The sequence below is a fragment of the Ischnura elegans genome, chromosome 3 (assembly GCF_921293095.1).
Source record: "Ischnura elegans chromosome 3, ioIscEleg1.1, whole genome shotgun sequence".
NCBI lineage: Eukaryota > Metazoa > Arthropoda > Insecta > Odonata > Coenagrionidae > Ischnura > Ischnura elegans.
In genome coordinates this window covers 57197405-57220440 of record NC_060248.1, presented here as the reverse complement: position 1 = coordinate 57220440, position 23036 = coordinate 57197405, and the positions used below count along the sequence as shown (strand labels likewise).

Here is a 23036-nt window from a genome sequence, read left to right as displayed (position 1 = left end):
TTGAATCTCCATCATTTAATGTTATTGCTTTAACTAATATCTTATCAATGATGTCAAGAGAACCTTAGAGGTGATCCAATAAATCCTGAATTTTCCTTGCCAATTTGGTATGTTGGTTAGAGGCTTAACCCTTTCCCTGCTGTGAACGTACCTTTACATGCACTCAGCGCTTTCGCCGCATGTGGTGGGTAAGTTTCAGGAGGGTGTGCCGTAGCGAAAGGGTTAATGGTATCAATGGAAACCTACGCTCTAACGGTATCAATGGTAGTTCCATATTTTTGTCGTCCCTGGAGATTCTTGTTTGATTCTTGTTTCTTCCAACTTTACTCTATATCCTTTTCTTTTTCCACTTAATTACCCTCTCTGTATAACTATTGGATGTCTGGCCCCATGACCTATTGAATTTTTGAGCCAGTAACTCAATTCAGACATGTGCCAGTAAAAAGAGATGTAATTTTTATCAGTGAAGAATCCTCTTTTGTTTCTTTCAATTTAGAGCTTTTCTATTGTATAGTCTACAACTACATTACAACTCTTATTTTTATAACTTCTTTTTTATGTAAATTGGTAACTGCATTATTAATTTATTGCTTCAACATCTCCTAACCATAAATGTCCAACTACAAGGATGATAGCTACCCTCAATTTAATGCAGTCTGGGTCGTGCGTTGATATTTTTTGAATTGTCTGTCTTTCTAGCACAATAGACTCCCGATTATCCTGCTGCTGCTTATCCGTGCATGAGTTTTACACTTCTTCGATGTTTTCCGTGATCTTTAAAAAAAAAAAAAATGAATTGGATGCAAAGGCACCAGGATATTTGCATTTTGAAGACTACACTGGGCTAATTATTTCCATTAGAATCCTCTTTGTAAAAGGGAATTATTTTATTTACATTTTGACAAGGAATTTTCTGAGTTTACTTGGATGTCTACTCTAGCATGCAGACAATGATCAGATGAAAAAACTCTTGATGAATTTTAGAAGGCTCTTCAATGGCTAACTAATTGTGAAATTAAGAGAAATGTTGTCTAATTTTACATTTCATTATGCAAATGCGCAATTATTGCGGTGGCCATGAATTCGGTTAAATACGGCCCAAAGGAACCAGGGATTTTGTCTGCACTCAGACATATTTATGCCGACATATTATTTATGCAGACATATTTATTTTATATATATTGACATAGACTAGTTAAGGTCAAACTGGAGAGGAAGGGAATAGTAGAGGTGAAGGCAGTGGGGGAAGTGAAATTAGAAATAACATAAGTCATTGCCAGTCACTCGCCTGCGTTTACAAATTGCCCATAGTCCTGATTTTCAATAACTGCTGGGTGATCGTGCACCTGTTGCCACTGGTTAAAAAAATTATTTTTAACCAGTAAATATATTATAATGTGTATGATAATAAAATGAGCACTCTCCCTTGATTGTAAGTACCCAGAAGAAACTTGAATAATTATGTTGTTTTATAGTAGGAAATTAAAAACACATTTGGATCAGAAAATATTTGTAGATCCAAGTCCTGAAATCAAAGATTCAATGTTCATCTTGATAAAAAAAAAATTCTTGATGATTGAAAAAATTCATTCGTCCCTAATTACAGCGAACTCCTGATTTTCCGGGCTAATGATGGGGAGAGGTAGCACGAATAATTGGAAAACACGAATAATCCAAACGTAAACATTAAACATGCTTGAGTGCTACAAAATCTCCAGTTCCCTTATACAGTAAAACTTCGATTTTACGCACTTTGATTTTACATCAAGTCTCGTTTTTACGCAGCGACACTCAAGTCCGGCCGCAAGCATAGGGAATTCCAATGGTGAAACTTCGATTTTACATCTTTTCTTGATTTTACGCAGTTTTTTCGATTTTGCGCAGCATAACCCCAGCCCCAAAGAGGCCGCTAATCTTGATTTTACGCAGTTGTCTTTCGACTTGTTTTGAAAATCCCGACTGGAGCAATATGAAGTTAGGTTGTTTATTCGTCTAAATGAGTTGCAAAAATGAATACAAGAACGGTTGAAATGACGTCGCGCTGTTGAGCGTGAAACTAAAAACATCGCGAATCTAATTATTGCTTCCCCCTGCGACCTCTCACTAATATTTCAGGCTCCTTTACGAACACGAATATCGCTCTTAGTTAAAATTTGCCGTAGAAGGATATCGAAACCCAAAATATACGGCTATCGCCGTGTATGCGTGATTAAGACAGATGATCGCCTGAGATATTAACATTATCACCTTTCGTTTATTATTCGACTTATTGATCGCCGCTTTTTATAACATATTTATTGTAATTACAGTAGATGGTCGTTAATCCGGAATTATGAACTACGGAATATCTATCCCTAACGGAAGGTTTTCTAGAATTTTGCGAACGCTATGTTTTCCTTCGCCCCAGCGAAATATAACGGCGAAATTAGCCGTTAAAAATCCTCTCGTGCCAACATTTTGGCTTCCAAGGTGATCCAAAAAAGATAGTCGTACTTCTAGTATGGACGTAAGTCGATGGTGATTCAACACGATGGTAAAAGCAGCATACGTTGTCTCATTCCGCGGGCTAACCCCACATCTGCGGGACGAATGGAGGCGAGGGAAAGTTGATTGCGCGGCGCGCTTATTAGAGCTGATTCAACTTGTACCTCATTTTCAGTAGGTTTAAATGAAACATGGTTAGAACTTGAATAGCTATTAGCTTAACTCCGATAGGTGGCAAGCATTTATTTTTAACGGAACGGGAGTTAATGCCCTCGGAGAATAACTCGCGTCGTCAATCATCATGCAATCATTAAAGTCAAATCAAGACGTGAGTGATAAGGCAGTCCCTTTAAACTCAGGAATGGCTTAGTACCATTAAATCGAAATACAAAAAGTGTCCGGTTTTGTTATCAGATGTGGGGAACCAAAATATTACGTTAAGATGAGTCACACGGCCTGTGAGCCGAAGGTCCCGGCACTGAATTCGCGGAAGAATGCCGACAGAGAAGCTATACCCGGTAGATTCTATCTACTAATGCTAAATTTTCTTGGGAAAATGGTTTTTTAATACGTAAAAATTATAAAGAAGGAAGATTTTTCCGGACTATTAATATATTTTTATTCATCACTGGCGGCATGACGGTAGTTGCGCGGTTATTTAAATAGCTCACTTTAAAAAAGTGATCTAAACACCGGAAAAATCTGATTTTCCAAATATCCCGGGTCCTATGTGCTCCGTATTATCTTTGGTATGCTATTTGGAAGGAGGTAACTGACAGCTGGGGTCATTAGCGCCATGAAGTAAGGGCTGGGGGGATTGGAACCCTATTAGCCAGGTTGTAATGATAGGCCTTAAAGGGACGAGGGCTTAACGTCCCATCTGCTGGACAGAGTGGTGCACTGGAAGTGCCCTCCACATTACTCTCAAGTAGGGATAGGGCCATCTCTGATAAGTTTCTGCTACTGCCAGGACTTGAACCCAGGCCCACCGGGTGTAAAGCCTTTGTGATGTATTAGCAAAATTTTGCTCCCTGTTAATGGGGTTAATTTGGATGACTATCCTCATATAACTCATTTCTTCAATCTCTAATCTTTTTTTTTTCTGCAGGTGGTTAAACGGATTTCCTGAAAACTGCTTTTAATGAGAATATTTTCGAAAATTAGCTTCTCTGCGAGCATTTAGTATCACCATTGCGATATATCTCCTGGGTGACAGAAGTAAACTTAGCGTCAGAAATGCTAGCAATTCTACCATGTTATTCAACCATGGGAAACATTGTTCAGGAATGCAATGTTGTTTCTCTCAAGGTAACACATCATCTGTGGTGTTGCTTGTGAGTAAATAAGATTATTAGGCTTCATTTTCTTGCCTCCAAATGAGTAATTGAATCCAGGAAACATATATCTGATTCGATTGAAAAGGATTTCATGCTCTTTTACCGTAAAGCTTCACATATGAGACTTTTTCTGGATCCGGTTCTGGCTCAAATCAGAACTATACAAAAGTGTATGACTAAGGGTTCTAAAAATAATGAGCAAGAGTTATCCTGAAAACTATACTTCACCTCAATACCAACTCTTGATTTTACACACTTTGATTTTACACAGTGCCCATATTTCGGTCCCTCCAACTGCGTAAAATCAAAGTTTTACTGTATTCAATTGCTGGAAATGCCATGGCAATAATTATGCATTTGCGATAATATATACAGCACAAGGGTAGCCTTTTAAGTGTCGGGAATAAAGAAAACTATAAGAGGTACAATAACGAATTTTAAAATTTTTTCTTATTCGAAGTAATCTCCTCAAAGTAGGCTTCATCGAAAGTTATAGAAAATTATGGTGCGGTACAGTTCATAACTTAATTCCATCTGGTACAGTGACTTGGGAACTTTGACACGCCAATGTTTTAAAACTATTAGGCCGATCTTAATGAAACTTTGTATGGGCATTAATCAACTCAAAAAGTTGTTTATAAACACCAATTATAGTTGCTAGGTGATAAGGAACGTTCTATTCCTGACATTTAAAAGGTTACCCTCATAGAACTTGTTTAGTATGTTTCTGAAGGGGCCACAAAAAATGTATGCACTATCCAGGAAAACGTGCTAACCAGGCAAGTAAATAATGGAAATTGGGGTGATTGCACTCTCTAGAAAAGTTGTCATAATTACAATTACTTTCGGAAGTTCTTGTAGGATCGCCTTCCTGTTTTCCTCCTTTGCCTAAGGTGGAAAACGTGCTAAAGAGGAACGTAGGTACTAAGTTCCACTGTATTCAATTAAAGATGGTATAACAGGGTGGATAACACTTCTCTGGAATTACGAATGGTTAACCATCGAAGAATCTCCTGAAATTGGTCATGAGTTTATTCGTGGTGCTGATTGTAGTCTGTATTGCTAGAGGAGACATCCAAGTAAACTTGAAACATTCCTTGTCAGCAAATAAATAAAATTATTCCATTTTGTCAAGGAGATTCTAATGGCAATTACAAGCCCGGTGTAGTTTTGAATTAAGATGCAAATATCCTGGCACTTTTGCGTCTGTTTATTTTATTATAAAGATAACAGAAACATCGAAGGAGTGTGAACTCATGCCCGAATATCTGCAACAATAAACCACAGCCAGATAATTGGAAGTCTGCTGTATTACTTTTTTTGATATGTGAAATATGATGAATCAGAAGTTATTATTCCCCTAACGTTTGCGTTTGATCAATGGTCTAAAGATTCATTTACCAAGATTAAATTTGCTTTGAAAAGATCATTTGGCTTAGCTTAGCCAGGTTAGCTGAATAATTTTTTCGTGGCAAATATTATCCATAATGTATGTAACTTGCATCCGTGTACGTGACTGGGTACAAAGTTACTTGCTTCATGCAGTACTTTGACCAAAAGATAATTGTTTTATGGAATTAAAATGGCTTATTTAATTTCAGGTACAACACTTCATCGGAAAAGGTCGAGGAGTCGTTGCTACTAGGCATTTTGCTAAGGGAGAATTTGTGGTTGAGTATGCTGGGGAATTGATAAGCATGGCTGAAGCACGAGAAAGAGAAAAGAAATATGCTCAGGACCAGAACACTGGATGTTATATGTACTATTTCAAGCACCACAATCAGCAGTACTGGTAAGTAGATTAGTATCCTTTACTAGATTAAATCTTAATGTAATGTATTTGCTGCAAGATATCATTCTACCTCGGTTCATAGGCGAACTTCATTTATTAAATTAGATGGTGATATTGTGTCATTAGAGTACAGGTTTCATGAAAAAATACAATACGTTATCTGAGAAGTGAAAGTCTTATTAGTTCCTTCCCATTCCACTATGCTTCAACCAAAGAGGTTCATGAAGCAGTGCTTCTCAGTGGTCTAATGTAAATGCATAGATGATCTTACTCATTGGCAGAACTATTAGAGAGGTTTTGATTGGAAAGAAAACTTCTTTACTCAAGGCTTAGGCATGATAGCTTAATGGATCAGCAGCTATTTAAACTCGTTGGTTCCCAATTTTATCCATTAACATTAGAGCTGTGTCATTCATGAATGAATTGTTCAAAATGAACGATTTGAAGGAGGATTCAATCTGCCGAATCCAAATCGTTCAAAATGAACAATGGAAGATTCAAATCCTCCAAATCCAAATTTTTCAATGAGAACGATTTGAATTCGGCTTGACTGTGTTGATGCTACCCATGAGAGGCGGTGAATCATCATTAGATCCCGACGAATGGCTGTACAGGTTGGCTTTAAAAATAAATTCTTCATAATTACTATTGAGTTGACTTGTAGGAATATGCGGTATGTATTATTGTGTGACGGAACTAAATATACACTGATTTCGTAGAATGTGATAAGAGCCTTTTCACGGAGTAATCAGTGCTTTTAGTATTCTTCTGACTGTAACAGTGAAATGAAAATTCTTGAGGCATGGGACTTTTTTTTAGACGGAATTAAAATGAATTCTTCACTTTCACAATTAAATGTTTTAACAAGTAAGAAAGTCTTTGAGAATTAGTTGCATGCCATGGAACAGTTAAAAATGTCTGTAATCTGATGGATTGAACTTAGTTTAAGAGTTATTTACGTTAACAGTAATTACACTTCACAATTAATTTATCGTGGACTACTAATTTTGCATAGCATAACATTCAGACAAATCGAAGAGGTTTAAAATTCTGAAAGCAATTTGTTAGAGTTGCCTTTAAAATGAAAATTATTAATCACTGCGAATTGCTATCTGCTATAATATTTGAAATCAGTAGATTGACACATTCTCATGGATTCAAGGATGATTAATACATTACTCAAACATATAATGTATTCATGGATTCAAGATTCACACAGATTCGATATTCACATGGATTCGAGATTCCCACGGCTCATTCGGTTCATTATGAACGGTTTGAAGAACCCATTCATTGCCACGAATCAAATCCCCTGAACCGAATCCACCAAATGAAGTGGGTGCTTAGGTTGCCGTGATACCTATGCATGATCTCCAAGGGGTGCAAAAGTAGCAAAAAAAAAAAAGGCCTAATATATAATGTAAACTTCGATCCTAAAAATCCAAGATAAGAAATATCCTATAGATATACAATGCAACCTCGATAAAACGAGACCCCATGGTGCTCAAATAAACTCTCGCTATAGCGAATTGTCGCTCTACCGGAGGTGGAGCAAATAATAGCCAATATACCTATTGCGAACAGTTATACAGGAGCAGGAGTGGTGCGGCGACTGGGAAATTTCTATCCGATTAACGTAAGCATAAATCCAGTAGAAAGGCGATGTTTTTTTGTATCACTGAATTTCCTTGCTTAACACTAGAAGGACGGCAGGGGTCATTTGACCCATTTTCAGAATTCAAATTTATTTTTCTCTTATTAAAATATTTTTTTTAATTTTGAAACTTTTTGACTTTGTTCATTTTGGGCTATATTTTGATAAATTAGTGAAAATTCAACAATAATGTTTTGTTTTAAATTTTTATAACGTGTTATACCTAGAAGGACGGTTAGGGGTCATTTGACCCACAACTGGTTTTCGCACTATTTTCATGCCCGTGGTCACATTAGTGCCATGTATATCATATAATCAGCAAGAGGCAAGTGTGGTAGATGATTTGCTTCATTTTGAATCTGGAAGTACCCGGTTCAATGCCAGTTTCGTCCAAAGGGCTCCTATCTGTATTCGAAAACCTAGGCATAGCGACTTGTTGTGCACAATCTTTCGATATTTCTTGGGCAGCAAAGGGAAATAAAACCTTTTCAATCCTTGATTTGCGTAAATTCGTGTAATTTTGATATTTTAATTTTGTTTTATTCACTGTTCTATGATTATTGTATTACCCACACCGGAAAATCGTCACATATCCCAAGAAATGTTTTCCGTCGTCCAAGATTCAGAGCTCTTAGAGACATTATTTTCAGTATCGACTCATCAAGTTCACGAATAACTTTCATTTTTCTGTCCTGACGGCACTGTCACTTGACCTAGCCCCTTTGCCGTGTGTCCAGTATTAGTGCCGCCTTACCCCGTCGGGGTTTGGGGCAAGTTGACTGCACGCTGCGTCCTGGGGAAAAATCCTGTCTCTTTTTGAGAGAGCGGAGGAATTGGGTGGACTGTAAAATTCTACTGTAAATCCTACCCTTGGAATCCGCACGTAGGTCGGAGAAGAAGCATTACTGCAAGTTCCTGGAAGATACGAATCAGGATACGGTTTGTGGTTGAGTCCCTGCCTTTCGAACGGCAATTAGCGTTACTTCTGAAAATTTTGTCCTTTTGTATGAATTTCTAATTCTCTCCAGCTCTCTATACCTTCAATGCAACTAGAGAAGATTCTACCATTATGCGCTTTCGTTTGTAGATTTTTTTGCATGCATATCAGTAGCGAGTTGAGGAAGAAAGTAAGAAGTCGAGAAATATATCAAGAGAAGAGAATCATCGCGATTCAAATAGCTGTAGGGAATATTGAAGATCAGTCTGGAAGTGAATCGTAAACATTAGTTCAAGGACATTCTGACCAATCCATCAACATCTGGGTGTGATGGAAGCGACGAAGTCCAAGATAGTGAATCCAATGGCGACTTTGGCGTGATAGCAAATGCACAGCTCTATCCAACAAAATGCAGCTGTCCTTTTATGAGGTAAATTCCAAATATACCAGATAAATTTGGAATCGAGTACCTATTGGGTTTTGACAGATGTGAAATGAAAATACAGCCTAAATGAATTTCCATATTGTGACAAAGATGATGATTGGCTATCAAATCAAGCGTTGGGGAAATAAATAGTTACTAGAGTGACCGTAACATACAAGAATTCAGGAATAAATGTAACTTGTAACAATTATTTTCCATCCATCCAGCTGGCAGGAAGTCATAAAAAAATGGAAAACTTATCTTGCATGGACGATTTGAAAAAAACAGGCGTGAAGCACAAATATCCATGACCCCTAAAATAGCCATGTAATTCATTCAACGCGTGTGCTCAAAAATACCTTAGGCCATACTCTTACGTAGAATCAGGCAAACTAGAACAATAATGTACTTTCACTCAGCAGCATGATCTCAGACGACACTTTTTCCGAAACGAATAAAAGAATACCAGAGACCATCCTATTTCATAATAAAAACAAAGCGGGAGTAGATATGATGGATAGCATGTATCAATTTATTTACACGTCTCCAAATCCAACAGCTATATCTCCACGGGCACAAAAAAGAAAAAAGTGCCAAATACCATCAAATTGAATCATTGCACCAATTTCCTTTCCATTTTCCAAATTCCTTTTCATGTGCAAATGGCTGGTGTCCTAACACCCCCTGCCACGCGCTTTTGAGCGGCTTCCGGGTTAGTGTGTAGATTTAGATATAGATGAATAAATCGTCCAATGAACGCATTCAGCGCAAAAAAATATTTTGTGGAAACAGCGCTGAAAAAATACTGTCTGTCTGAGATTTACAACAAAGTAATAAGTTAAAAAATTTTAATGCAAATTTTGTAAACCCAGAACCCCTATTGTTTAAACATGTAACACAACTTTTGTATCGAGCGTATGTATTTTCATTATTTGATTTGCAATCGACTACTACATACGGTTTAATTCATGATTCTTTAAAATAATTGTTATTAACTTTTGACGATTGAAATAATATTTAATACATAATGCTAAATAGTGTTTTTAATGAACTGATTCAACAATTAATACGATTAAACTGAATATTTGTTGAAAATTAGGCGTTTTATTCCAAAATACATTTTAGGGGTCAAATGACCCCTAGCCGTCCTTCTAGGTAGCGCGAAACTCCCGTCCTCCTAGTGTTAAACAACAACTTAACTATCCAAACAATTTATAAGCGCCGTACTGAATAAAATTCATGCAAAGCATTGGTTTGCCAATCATTAGGCCAATACACAACCGACGAAGCAATTTTTCTACGTACTTAATTACTGCATTTACATGATCATTCTATTATTTTGGTATTTTCCTCTGAAAATTCAAAAAATAACTGATAAAACTGTTTCGCGGTTATTTAATGCCTCAAATGCTTCCATTGGTGTATGTTTATTGTTCCATTGCGTTAAGCAGCAGTTAAGTGAAATAACGTATTGCATTTGTTTCTGCAGATGAAAACTGTGGAATATTGTATAACGATCCTGCCTCAGAAGACTTTTTCCATTATATAATGTAATATCTTCATTATCTATGGAAAAAAGTTTGCTAAGCATGTAAAATAAAGTGATAAAAATTGCCGTTGTTAAAAAAAGTTCCTTTTTGAGTGTTACACTCGCGACATATTTGAAATAATACACTGAGTTTACCACTTCGCTGCAATAAAAACGATTTGAATTAAAATTGGTAGTATAAGAAAAGATATTAATGAAATATTATTGTACGAAAAAATATAACGCAGATATTATGCCGATGTCACTTAAGTAAAAAAAAGCAAGATGCAAAAAACTGCGACGAATATAACTCACATGGGCAATATTTGCGACAAAGAAACAGAAAGGCATAAGCATCTGATGGACCCTAAGGCCAAAAAAACTTAAGAGTATGAATTTATTGATTTAAAATTCTCAATAATGACTGAAAAACATGAAAAAGAGAATGCAGAATTTTTTAAATTAAATAAACTAAAAGTGCAGCATCATCTCTTCACATATGCCCTCTGTGGCAGCGCCGAATGCATACGACATGGCGCTAAACGAGAGTCAGTTGTTCTGTGAGTTCTTCCAGCGGCCACCAAGGGATGCTTGGCCACCTGGGTGATGGAAGAGAGCGTCTCCGACCACTGAAGCGAATAGTTCACCCTTGTGAATAGTACATTGTAATCGTGTCTATTACTTGTAACTGCAACAGATAATAAATATGTCCATCCGGACAATTCACGCTGAGTATCATTGTATCGAACATCCTACACCATTGTCAAGGCGCAATACCTACCTCTAGAAGCTTCATTGCAAGAAATACCTCGTACTGCAAGGATTTTGTCGGGGAGTCGGTTGTAAAAGAGTTCCGTTTCGTCTAAGTTATATCACGCGGGGAATGTTTCTTAAGATGCTTAGGATCGGGGTCCTATCTTCCACGACTTCGGGTTTACACCGCAGGCATCACCAGCAATTATGACGGGAGATAATGCTTTGGTGCTTTGAATTAGTATAACCAACCTTCCGAACTCTTGGAGTTCTGGATTCGCAATTTATCCGTGAAATACTTAGGCATAGCCCCTTTCTCAGAAGTTCACGCAGATTGAAGTCGGCAAAACCACCCGGACAAAACTCCTTCTAACTCTTCATGGTCTGCATTCCTTAGGCGCTTTTGTTTTTTTTTTTACTGTGAAGAGCGAATAGGACGATGAATTAATTCTGCCTCCCTCATATTACTATATTATTTTTATTTTTTGTTTAGACGTGTTGGGTGTTTTTTGGCCATGGAGTCTACCATTAAATGCTTTCTATTCACGCAACTCACGGACGTGCGGGTATGCTACCGACTGCTCTCTGCCACCCGAGGAACAAAAGAAGATCAAGCATTCGCGAATGTAAATGCCACAATATTTTCACCAAAATGAACTACTTATTTATCGAACGGCAGTTTACTACATGAATTTGAGACTGAGCACTCCATGTTAACTTCATTTCTAACAGGTCGCAAGAAATTACAGAGATTAAGGACTGTTGGTGAAGGTTTTCCAGCGATGGAAACTCGCTATGGCGAATGCCAACACCAAAAGGGCCTCGTAAAAACGAATTTTTCACCATACTTATTAAAGGGTCAATTGACGGTGCCTCGGCAATCTCTCGTAATAGCGGGGGTCTCGCAATAGCCCGTACTCGCTTTAATGAGGTTCCATTGTATGTTACTTCTAAAGAATTTTTTAAGAATATTCGTTAGGACACTTGCTTCATAATCATTCTTAGTGCATACAGACTTTGTTCCTGGGAGTGAGGCAGATGTGCATGCGAAATCTTGGAACCCATGTGTGAAAAGATCTTAAACATGCTTATGTTCACGATGTTAGATTTTGTTTTGAACAGATACATGGCTTTCTCGAATTCTCGTTTCATTGAATGTTGAAATCAGGTCGGGTTTTGATATATTTTGACTAGATATGGGTCGAATAGCAGATTTCTTGAACTCGAATATCGAATTCGAATAGTAAATCACTGCTCGAATACTCTAATATCTCAATTTTCGAATACCTCGAATACTAGAATTGCACAAAGCATGTTAAATGTCATTCATCTATTTCACTTGATGAATATATAAATAAATTAGTATATACCAAATACATTTTAAAAATCAACTTTTTATTTCAAATTTAATGAAATCATTTGCAGTAACAACATCATTAAAAACCGTAATTAAAAATAATATTAAAACGAAGAATCATTAAAAATTAGAGATGGGTCGAATACCGGATTTCTCGAACTCTAATATCGAATTCGAATAGTAAATCGTAGCTCGAATGCTAGCGTCGAATAATAGTGATCCCGACGTATAATTTTCCCGCATCCATCGTTTGACGAAAATGATATGAAATACATGCAATGTGTCATTTATGGCTAATAATGACAGGCACATAGTGTGAATCTTCCCTGCGAGATGAAACTACCATAGGGAGAAACTCAATGCCATGGGATAGTAACATAAGATAGTAACATAGGATAGTAACATTTCCCAAGATCCGCTATCCCCCTCCAGTCAGCACTAGCCTCCCGCCTCTAAGCTTTCATTTTCTCCAAAATCAAGCAAAAGATTACAGCTCGCGCATGGTTCGTATTAGGAAAACCTTAGCTTCGAAAGAAAATATCAAGTTACACAAGAACAAAAGAAACCTTTTTTCATGCCTCCCCCTTTGTCGCCCGCTGATCTTTTTCATCTTACCCCCTTCAAAGTTCCCCATTTCTGGAGGTCAACTGCAGCATCAGTCACCTAATAGCCCAAAAGGTGTCTAACAATGACTTTCGGCAATTTGTATTGTTATTTTATTAGACTGAAATATTCGTAATGTGTGCGTCATTTAAAAAAGAATGAGACCAAACACGGCGTGTTTATGAGGTTATTTAAGCATATTAAGCAAGGAAATAATTGGCAAAATGTAGTGGAGACTTAGATTTCTGCCTCCACCCACGGTACACCCATGCCTCGCCTAGCGCAATGTCGATATAGTGCAAATTCGTTCCCCAGGGAAACATCCCAACGCTGTGTAGCCTAATCAAATAGCTGTAATGCTCTCTTGATAAAATGTGAACTTGTGCTAAGTAAACACGAAATTGCTATAATTTTACGCAAATTAATAGTATTGCTTGCATCAAATCTTCTTCTTTGTTTATATATTAATCGAAATCCATTGTTGCGCAATGGTCAAAAGCATTACGTGTCATGCGGTCCAGATAGCTGGCCTACCAAAGTCATTTATCTTACCTTCTTAAAAGAATGACATTAGTGAATTTAGATCATTAATTAAGCGTGGAGTTAGTGGAAATGAGATTTTTTGAAAGCAATACTGTTTGAGACGTGATTTTTGCCATCATAGGTTATTGGGCGAATTGACTTCAACGTGGAGGGATGATAGAGATGGTGGTTAGGAAAAAAAAACTCAAGCCTTCAAGGCCATCAGTATTCACGGGGGAGAAATGGAGTGGTGCCCGAATTCCATATGAATAGCATCTACACATAGAAGGGTCGGCTAGAGAGTCTAAAACACAATGGCTTCATTCCCCCCCAGCAGTCGTAGGCCCTCTGCATCTCAGGAATACAGTGCAGCAGTTGCCCAGCAGTAGGTGATTTCGATATAGCCATCCAGACTACAAACCAAGAGAACAATGACAAAAAATAGGAATGCGGTTAGAAAAATCAAGAAGCTATCACGAAAAATCATAAACCTTGAAGAGAAATTTGAAGTGATCAATTGCTGTGAAAATTGAAAGCATCAAAGCGATATTGTGCGTTTACATGTTTAAACTAGAGATGGGTCGAATAGTAGATTTCTCTAACTCGAATATTAAATCATACCTCTAATATTCGAATATCTCAAATTTGGAATGCATCGAATACTAGAATTGCGCAAAGCATACTAAATGTTCATTTTCGGATTTCCCCCCTCCCCGATCATTTTCGTTTCCCCACGTCGAGCGATGTCTGTTCACCTCTCTTTTCCGCGAATTTGATGTAGTTCGTCAACTTGCCTAAAAGGGCACTGAATGCACTAAACTACTCGAGTCCTTTACGTTGTTTCTGAGTCAACTAATAATGACATGCGTGCGACAGTGTATAGCTCGATATTCATAGTATTCGAGGTCATACTTTTACCATAATTATTCAAGATCTCGAATAGCGAATACTTTCTAGTATTCGAGGTGTTCGAGTATTCGCGGATACTATTCGCACATCTCTAATTTTGACCTAACTATAAAACTAAGAAAAGACCTATAGTTTTCTGGCGTATTGTTAGGGCAATGGCTCAAGGCAAATAAAAAATTGTTGTAGTCTGCCAGGTTGTGTCTGTAAATTAATTATCGCTACAAATACTAGCATATCAAACCAAAACTAGAACCAATTTGTATTGAAATTACTTCAAAGGTAGTCTGTACAAGATAGTGATAAGTACGTGGCAAATATGGTCATTTACGTTGGAACTTTCATTGCATCGTCAAGGTTTGTCATTTGCTTTTACCTTCTGTTGTTAAGTTTATTATCTGGCAAATAGCAAAATGAAAATACATTTTATATGGTTATACATAAACAAACTATTAGTTTCTCAAAAGCATACCAAGTGCCAAACGTGAAAAATATTATTATATATTTGCAGAAACAAGGTGTATATCACTATATTATACTTCAGCCAATTTTATTATTTATATCATTGGATGGGTATAAGGGGGTAGTTTTATTACCTTTCCAGTGTGTTTCTTTCTTTTTTTAAATGGTTTGCGTGAACTCATCTCCCGTAATAGGCACTAATACGTAGATTCTTTAATCAAAGTGGTCAGCTGACGAAATTTCACTGCCATGTTTTTGTAAGGTGTAGGGCTGGCTCAGGTACCCTACATCAAGTAGGGCCTGTTAAGTTCCCAAAACTATCATATGTAGGGCTTGTTATGTTGCATGCAGGGCAAGATTGGTTTATGTAGGGGCTGATGACATATCAAGGGTAGGTTGGCCCTACAGGGTCGACTGAGAATAAGGCCCTGAATCATATTATTCGAGGCAAGTCCCAGGAGTTCCTATATCTGTTATTATTTGTAATTTTCAGTTGTGTTCTATGTTTACTTCTTTATAGCTGATGTTTTGTCCTCGTTGGTTGGTGACGAAACATTTATTTATGTATCCTCTCAGTAACAATACCTTCTTATGTGGTGTTCTTTAAATGTAGTGTCAATTGATATGAGTTGAAGTCTTATTATTCATTTACACTTAACCAGTGTCTTCCAGCAGGAATATAAGTTCACATTAAGACACTAACATTATCATTTCCAGCTTTTGAAAGGTTTCCTGAGCCAGAAAAACATTTCCGTGTCCTGGCCATCATACAGCACATATGACTAAGCAGCTCACACGCATATATATCATGGATGCTACTGTAAATATACTCACTTGGGAAACTTTATTTCAACCCAAATATTGTTAATCTTAATTTAATCATACAATTACATTTAATATCACGGGGGCAATTATTTATAGTAATAGCTTACCATAGCTTTAGATATACATATGAGTAATTCCTATAGAGGGTGGAGAAAAAATGTTCCACGAAAGTTTAACCCTGGATAGCTGATGCCAGTCATCATCATTAGTCAACAATCCTAAGATCGGTTTGATGCTGCTCTCCATTTCTCTCTCCTATCCACTAACCTTTTCATAGCAACGTATTTCTTCTCTTTTACTTCCTTTACAACCTGTCCAATGTAACTCATTTGGGGTCGTCCCTGGCCCCTCTTCCCTTCCACCTATCCTTCTACGATTGTTTTCATCAGGCCATCATGTCTCATAATGTGGCCAACTAAGTTGTCCCGTCTTCTCCTTAAGGTTTTTGGAATATGTCTCTTTCCTCTCACTCTTAATAGCACTTCTTCATTATTTCCGCGGTGGATCCATTTCATCTTCACACTCTTCCATATCCTTGAAACTAGTGATGGGTCGGTTCGATTCCTCGATTCTTCGATTCCTCGATTCTCGGCCAAGAACCGGAATCGAAAACGAGTACTTGCCAAGGCGAAAAATCGATTCCGATTCCAGCAGTACTTCAAACAACAAAATATACGACCGCATTTCCAACAGTCATTTGAATTTTCGCGCCACGTAATCGTAATAACAAAACACATATCTTCTTGGGATGTGCGAGTACTCGAAAATTCAAGTCGATCGAGTAGTTGGTACTCGACTCGAGCGTTTCGAGTAGCATTACGGATGTCGAGTCGAGTAGTTAAGGCTACAGAGCTTTCGAGGCTAGTAGGTCCAGCAATCTGCCGACAGGAAGCGCTATCATGAAACTCGTGTATTAATGCAGTTTTTAAAGCCGATAAGTCATTCTAATGCCTTGGTCTGGTAGTTTCAGTCTGCCGAATACACTATTGTTGTTGTCGATGTAGGCGCCGAATACCTTTACGCCAGCCGCGGCGGCCGATCGTCTTCCTAGTTCCTACCCCGCGCTAACTGGTCCGAAATCGGAAAAAGCTTGAATAAAGTCCAAAATGACCTTTTTGGGGATAAAGACTGGAAACTCAGCGTAAATACTCATAAATCATCAGCAAATATTGATTTATATGCCATTTTACATAATTGCGAACCTTTAGTGAGATACAGAGGCCCAAACATGACCAATTTTTCAATGCCACACGAGATATCGTTTTTCCTCAAAATCCTTTGAATTTGTCCAAGTGGTTTTCCGTTGATATGAGTTTTGTGGAATAAAAAACGCAATATCCCTTTGATCTGGTGCTTTGCCTATACTTTCAATGACTTTTGAAGATTTTGGCTCTCATCTGTCTGGTTTTACAACGCAAAATGGCCGACCCGTTTTTCACGTGGAATTTGACATTAAGTAGACATTATCTTTCGTTTACGAAAAATATAACTCGGAAAATTTGAACCACAATATAAAGTAGAGATTTTTAAAGAGTACTAAGTAGAAATCTTGAAAAAAAGTTTGCGACGAAGGAAATAAGAACGATTTTTCAATCGCGCGTCAAGGCTGACCTACACGCCGCGGACCTCTGAGGCTCGGTAACTGGGGCCGATTTTTAAGTTTTTTAAAACATTAGTCCTGCAAATCGTCATTTAAAGCATGGATAATCGTCTTCATTGACTTAAAACAATAAACTGAGGATGTTAAAAAGGATTATGTATAGATCGACTAGACCATTTAGCGCATTACTCGAGTGAAAATACTAAGGATTGGATATTTTTCGGAACCATCCCGCGCGTAAGAAATATGCCTCGGGTATTGAAGTAAAGTGAAGAGATTAAGTCAGCATGCTTAAGAGAGAGAAAAATGAACTGTTTCCGTGAAAGGCAACAAGCGATACCCTTTTTTCCTTTCCACCCTCGCCGAGGAGAGTCGCACGGTAGGGGGAGTTTTCACCCCACAAGGCTCTTTTAGCCTTTTTTATTACTGCGTCCGTCCGATGTAATATTCATTTGCAGCGTTTAGTTTCTTTCTTGAACTTAAAAAAGCAAGAGATTTTAAGGTTGATTGAATGACGTGAGAAGTATAGCATTTTTTTTGGCTCTACAAAACTAAAGTTTAGTTCTATAGTTGTTCGCTTCGTCCACTTGAATTCCATTAAGATTCAAGATCCAACAAATCGTTGATATAATTTTTAATAAAAATTCCAAAGTCTCCAAAATCTTGCAATTTTGGTGGGAAAGTACTTGCCCAATAACACACCTGTGTAGGAAAAGGCAATTTTCTGCAGGAATTAATACTGTAACATGGAGAAGTCAAAACTTGCAAAAGATTTGGCTGAGCATGTAGAATAATTGGATTTTCTGCTTGAGAATTTGAAAGGGCCAAATATTACATGATTCATATACGTAGTATGTAATCTTTATTACAGCTATGAAAATTCCTGTACTCAGGGCTCTCCCTTGTAGTTTGGATATATATATATATATATATGTTGTCGACATATATGAGTGCCAATATTCTAAAGTAATACCTATCATGTAACACCACTTTTCAGGTATGTTCTGTTTTGAAATTTAGCTATTATATTTTAATTACATAGCAATGATATGAAAGATTCTTTTGTCAACTGACTCTTTCACAGAGTAATATTTAAAAAAGTAGTTTTCTTGTTGCCTGGAATTAATTGATATTTTTATTGGAGCCTATGGCATCAGAATCGATGGAATCGGTATCGGTAGAATCGGAATCGAAATGTCAGAATCGGAATCGGGATCGGAATCGATAAAATTTTGGAATCGACCCATCACTACTTGAAACATTACAGGTCATTGATATTTATTTCAATTCAACAAAAAGTGAAGCGAAGCCATGCTAGTAAATCCTAGTTGGCTCGTAATCTTACAATTAGTTGGCCTCAGAATGTGGCCAGCTAAGTTTAAGCATTAAACTCCCCTAAGCATTAAAGCCTCCTAAAAACCTTAAGCATTGCCGCTTAAGGTTTTTAGGAGGCTTCTCTTTTCTCCCACTCTTCTTAGCACTTCCTGGTTACTCACACGGTCAATCCATTATATCTTCATCATTCTTTGGTGGGACCACATTTCGAATGCTTCCACTCTTGACTTCTCTGCTGCTGTCAGTGTCCAAGCCTCACTTCCATAGAGAAACAAAATAAGTCAAGTAGCCAGTAGGAACCAAAACTAGTCATAATGCTTGGGTGGAAAACATACCATTTTTAAATTATAGAAACTATAGAAGCCAAGTACTCTGATTTGCCACAAGTTTGCCTTGCTGCCAAATGTCTTGGATACATTGCCATCTTCAGCAGGCAAATCATTAGAAGTCATGAGTTGTCCAGAGCATCGGAAAACAGGACAAACTTGCGGCCAATCAAAGTGCTTGGCTAAAAGTATCTGTAGTTTAAAAATGGTTTTTTTGACCAAAACAACATTAATAATTTTGTTGCCTACCAGGTTTTAAGTTTCATGACACAATTTTTCTCCACCCTGTATAATTAAATGTAAGATTTCCTTTGCGTGATTGCATATTTGGTTTTTAAAGTTTTTTCAATTCAGAGTTAGGTACATCTAAATAAAAAAAAACATTTTTTTCTGTCTTTTAAAGTGTTGATGCCACTGCAGAGTCTGGCCGAATGGGGAGACTGGTGAACCACAGTCGCAATGGAAACCTTACCACTAAGACTGTTGTCATAAATAGTCTTCCTCACTTAGTTTTGATCGCAAAGGAGGACATACATCCATCAGAAGAGGTTTTGTATGATTATGGTGACAGGAGTAAAGATTCATTGAAGCATCATCCCTGGCTTGCCTTATAAGCCTGGTCTGTGATTGACGTATACTGCTGGAGAAAATCATTTTTCTATCAAGACTTGGCAGTTCAAAAGTGTTATTTATTCGACGATTATTTGGTACCTAGGCATCCTCAAGTCATTGATACTGAAAGCATGCAGTGAAGTGAATGGTAATGGATAATGACCAGTCAAGCCTTATCAAGGACAACTTCTGCGTGGCTCGCATGTTGAATGATTTAAATGAGTGCCTCCCTGCTTTGTGCATTAGAATTATATTTCAGCATTGATGTAGCCAACAGCAAGTGGAAAAAAATGTTGTTTTCTTGGTGTTTTACCTTGTTAAAGTCATGCACTTCAGAGCTTGTGCACGGGCTGTGGCTGCAGAATCTTCAAATCAATAATTTCATCGTTTTTATGCATTGAACATTTTTAGACTAAAATGTCATCTCCCCTCAGTTTTTCATTGCATTATTATTTTGTGATTCAAATTCATAATATTTGACCAGCATAATTGGATTGCACCAATTTCCTCGCATTGCTTATTATATTTTTGTATGTAATCGTTAAGAGTATTTTGCCGCCGAAACGTAAGTAATGGATCTGAGCATTTTTTGTACCAATCAACTCGTTGCCTCGGGGTTGCAGGTTAGGTTTGATGGGATTGAGTATTTGAGTACTATCCTTATTGTGTTCATTTGAGGTGATTGTTGACGTTCATTGAAAATATTTTGAATTTACATGTTAATGTTTGATTTGTTATGTGAGTGAATGAAAGGAAGTTAGTCTCTTGTAAATTATGTAATTAAGTTTTCAAAAAAGTACAAGGTACACATGTAGGATTTTTAGTCTCAAAGAATCATAACTATACTGCAAACTAGTTCATGATTTAGGAGGTGTGAATGTTCCTTTGGTGATAAAATACCCATTTGATTGATGTATTTATTTTCAAATACTTGCCATTGTGGATGCTTCTTGTACAAATATTTTTATCTTAAATTTTAACGTAGGGTGGCATAAAACTGTCATGTTTAGAAAATTTTTTGATGTTTTATACCACTAGAGTTTGTGTCTGATGAAATTTCAGAAAAATGGATAGTATTGCTCAGTTCTTGGGCTATGACTGAATTAAGTGATCTCGTATTATTTGAAACATTTTTGTCATTGTATGATGTGCAGCCATTGTGATTGAGATCTTTTTATTTACTCCACATTAGGAATATTGTAGCGATGTCAAATATTAAGGCCATTACTGAATTGTCAGTTCAATTCATTTGAATTTTTCATTAATGGGCCCTTTTTATTGAAAATTTGTGGTACCTAGAGTAACCGTTTTGGTAACTGTTCAGCCTAATTACTTGAATCTTATTTGTTTGTCTGCTAGTATTTTTCAGACATTTACGCATTTGCTACTGCAGAGTAAGTAATTTCTTTCATTATTTTCTGTGAAGATTATTATTTTAAAATTATATCACCATCATCCTGATTTCCTACTTGGAGTAGTGTCCATGAGAATTTTAATTTTAACCTTTCTTTGTGCCTACTGTGGGTTATGAAATTCTCTATTTATGAATCTGATATTGTGTAATACTATTGATGTTCTTCATTAACTGCTGCTGCTTCTAAATGGTCTGTGTTTCAAATAGGAGTCTGGCTATGGTTAATGAGGTGTATGGACTGATGAGTGGAATTCCTTTGTTTTTGATCGGAGAGAGAAACAACATCAAACTTCATTCTCAAGATCAGCATAGTTTTTAACCTTAGATTATGACTTCATCAGAAAGGTGATTTGGTAAATGAGGACTTAGGTATGCAGCTTATTGTAAATAGCAATTTTAAATTTTCTAATGAAGTTGTTTTTCTCCCTGCAAATATGATAACCTAGGACTTTTGAAGCTTGGAAAAGTGAGTGTAAGTGATTTTTCCTATGGACTGATTTTGTAATATGTATCTAATTAGAGCAAAAAGTGTCATTAATTTTAATAATGGCGGAAGGGCTTGTTAGCCATAGTAAATCCAACTTAAAAATGTATGAAATCGCTATTGATGAAAGAATGATGTAACTTAGGTTTTTCTAATTAGAAATTTTGTAACGGCGAAATGAAATTGGGCCTTAATGTGCTATCTAATTGAAACCACCAAAATACAGTACATGTAACATGGTGGGATGATATCCATCAAGAAATATTTACACCTTTCACTGAATGATGTTGGCTTAGAGTCTCTGATGTATTTCTTTCTTATGTATTGTTTGTTCTCTTTCATTATTTTATTGGCCTGCACATTTGTCTATTAAGTTTGTTAATAAGGAATGATTGAAAAGTGTTTGTGTACTAATAGTGCTTCTGTTATACATCTATCGGTCATTATGTTAAATTGAATGATATGAGGCTACTTCAAGTTTTTGAGCATGACACTATGGCATTATATTCTTGTTGACAGCTAATGGTTATAAATTTTGTTGTATCATTCCATAATGTAATTACTGCCTGTTCTCTTAGATCCACAAAATACCCTATATTAATTGTCCTTGGTGTAAGCCATCCACAAATTCGTATTATTTTCAATTCAGAATGAATGACCTTTGTTCTGTTATTGTTACCAACAGTAGCCTAATTAAAAAGAAATTTCATTAGCAGCTAAGTTGGATGTTACATTCTGTATGAAGTTTTCTTAGTGCTGTAAAAAATTAAATTTATTTGTGAAATACTGCAATTTAAGTACTTTCACTTCTGCTTTTTTATTTTTACAATATAAGCATTGTCATCCAACTTACTTCTTGAGCTTTTTTGTTTTATTGTGTACATTTATTTATTTTTCATGATTTAATTTGATGCATTGTGCGTTTTATTGAACTAATCAGTTTCGTGCGTGAAGTATAGAATCATATTAAATTTAGAGTAAAACGTAGTTCAGTACAATATTATCAGTATCTTTCATTGGGTTATGTTCTTGCGTAACCCCAAGAAAATATCAGGTATAGCAGTTTTCAACTTCAAGAAATGATATTTTAATAGTGAAAATTACATTCATACCGTATTACAGTGCCTTTTTCACAATGTAATTGTGTAAAATACTGTTGTCAAGATTAGGCATTTACCAAATGCTAATTTAATTGGAGCATATTGACTATTTGTTAAAAGTACATTCATTGTCCAGTAATTGATTGCATTGTTTTCAGCTTCAATCAAAGAACTTTTTCATTTTTGTACACCACGTCTAATGGTGAATATGTCCTCATATTTTTATATTTACTGCAATAAATCAAGTCTGCCTGATGTTAAAATTTTTATTATAGCAGTAATTCTATGTATGTATTGATATTTTCAAAGCTATTGTTCGAGTGGAGAGGGGCTGTAAGGATTTTAATGAATGTCTATGAGTCGGGTGGAGTTGTATTTTATATAATTATTATGCACCACATACGTTGTGCCATAACATTCCTTGTTCATGACTCTTTAAGCATATCAAGTGAGGGCAAGATTTATTTTTTATGTCACTTGAAATGAACACTACTTCGTCTTATCCTCTGGGAAAAGAGTGGTAGAGTGGTTGTGCTATGGGATGAGTTGCTGGCTGAAGGATCCAGAGTTTAAATCCCGAA

General features: G+C 36.6%; 1 protein-coding gene across 2 annotated transcripts in view; it reads left to right on the top strand.

The window, feature by feature from the left end:
• The window catches only part of LOC124155832 (N-lysine methyltransferase KMT5A-A), a 28843-nt gene extending 6133 nt beyond the window's left edge, over nucleotides 1-22710 (top strand). For both annotated transcript variants that reach the window (XM_046529962.1, XM_046529963.1), the window contains exons 5-6: nucleotides 5423-5613; nucleotides 19249-22710. In XM_046529962.1, the coding sequence (XP_046385918.1) occupies nucleotides 5423-5613; nucleotides 19249-19459 (402 nt within the window). In that variant the 3' untranslated portion in view covers nucleotides 19460-22710. The remainder of the gene's footprint in view (nucleotides 1-5422; nucleotides 5614-19248) is intronic.
• Nucleotides 22711-23036: the final 326 nt, after the last annotated feature.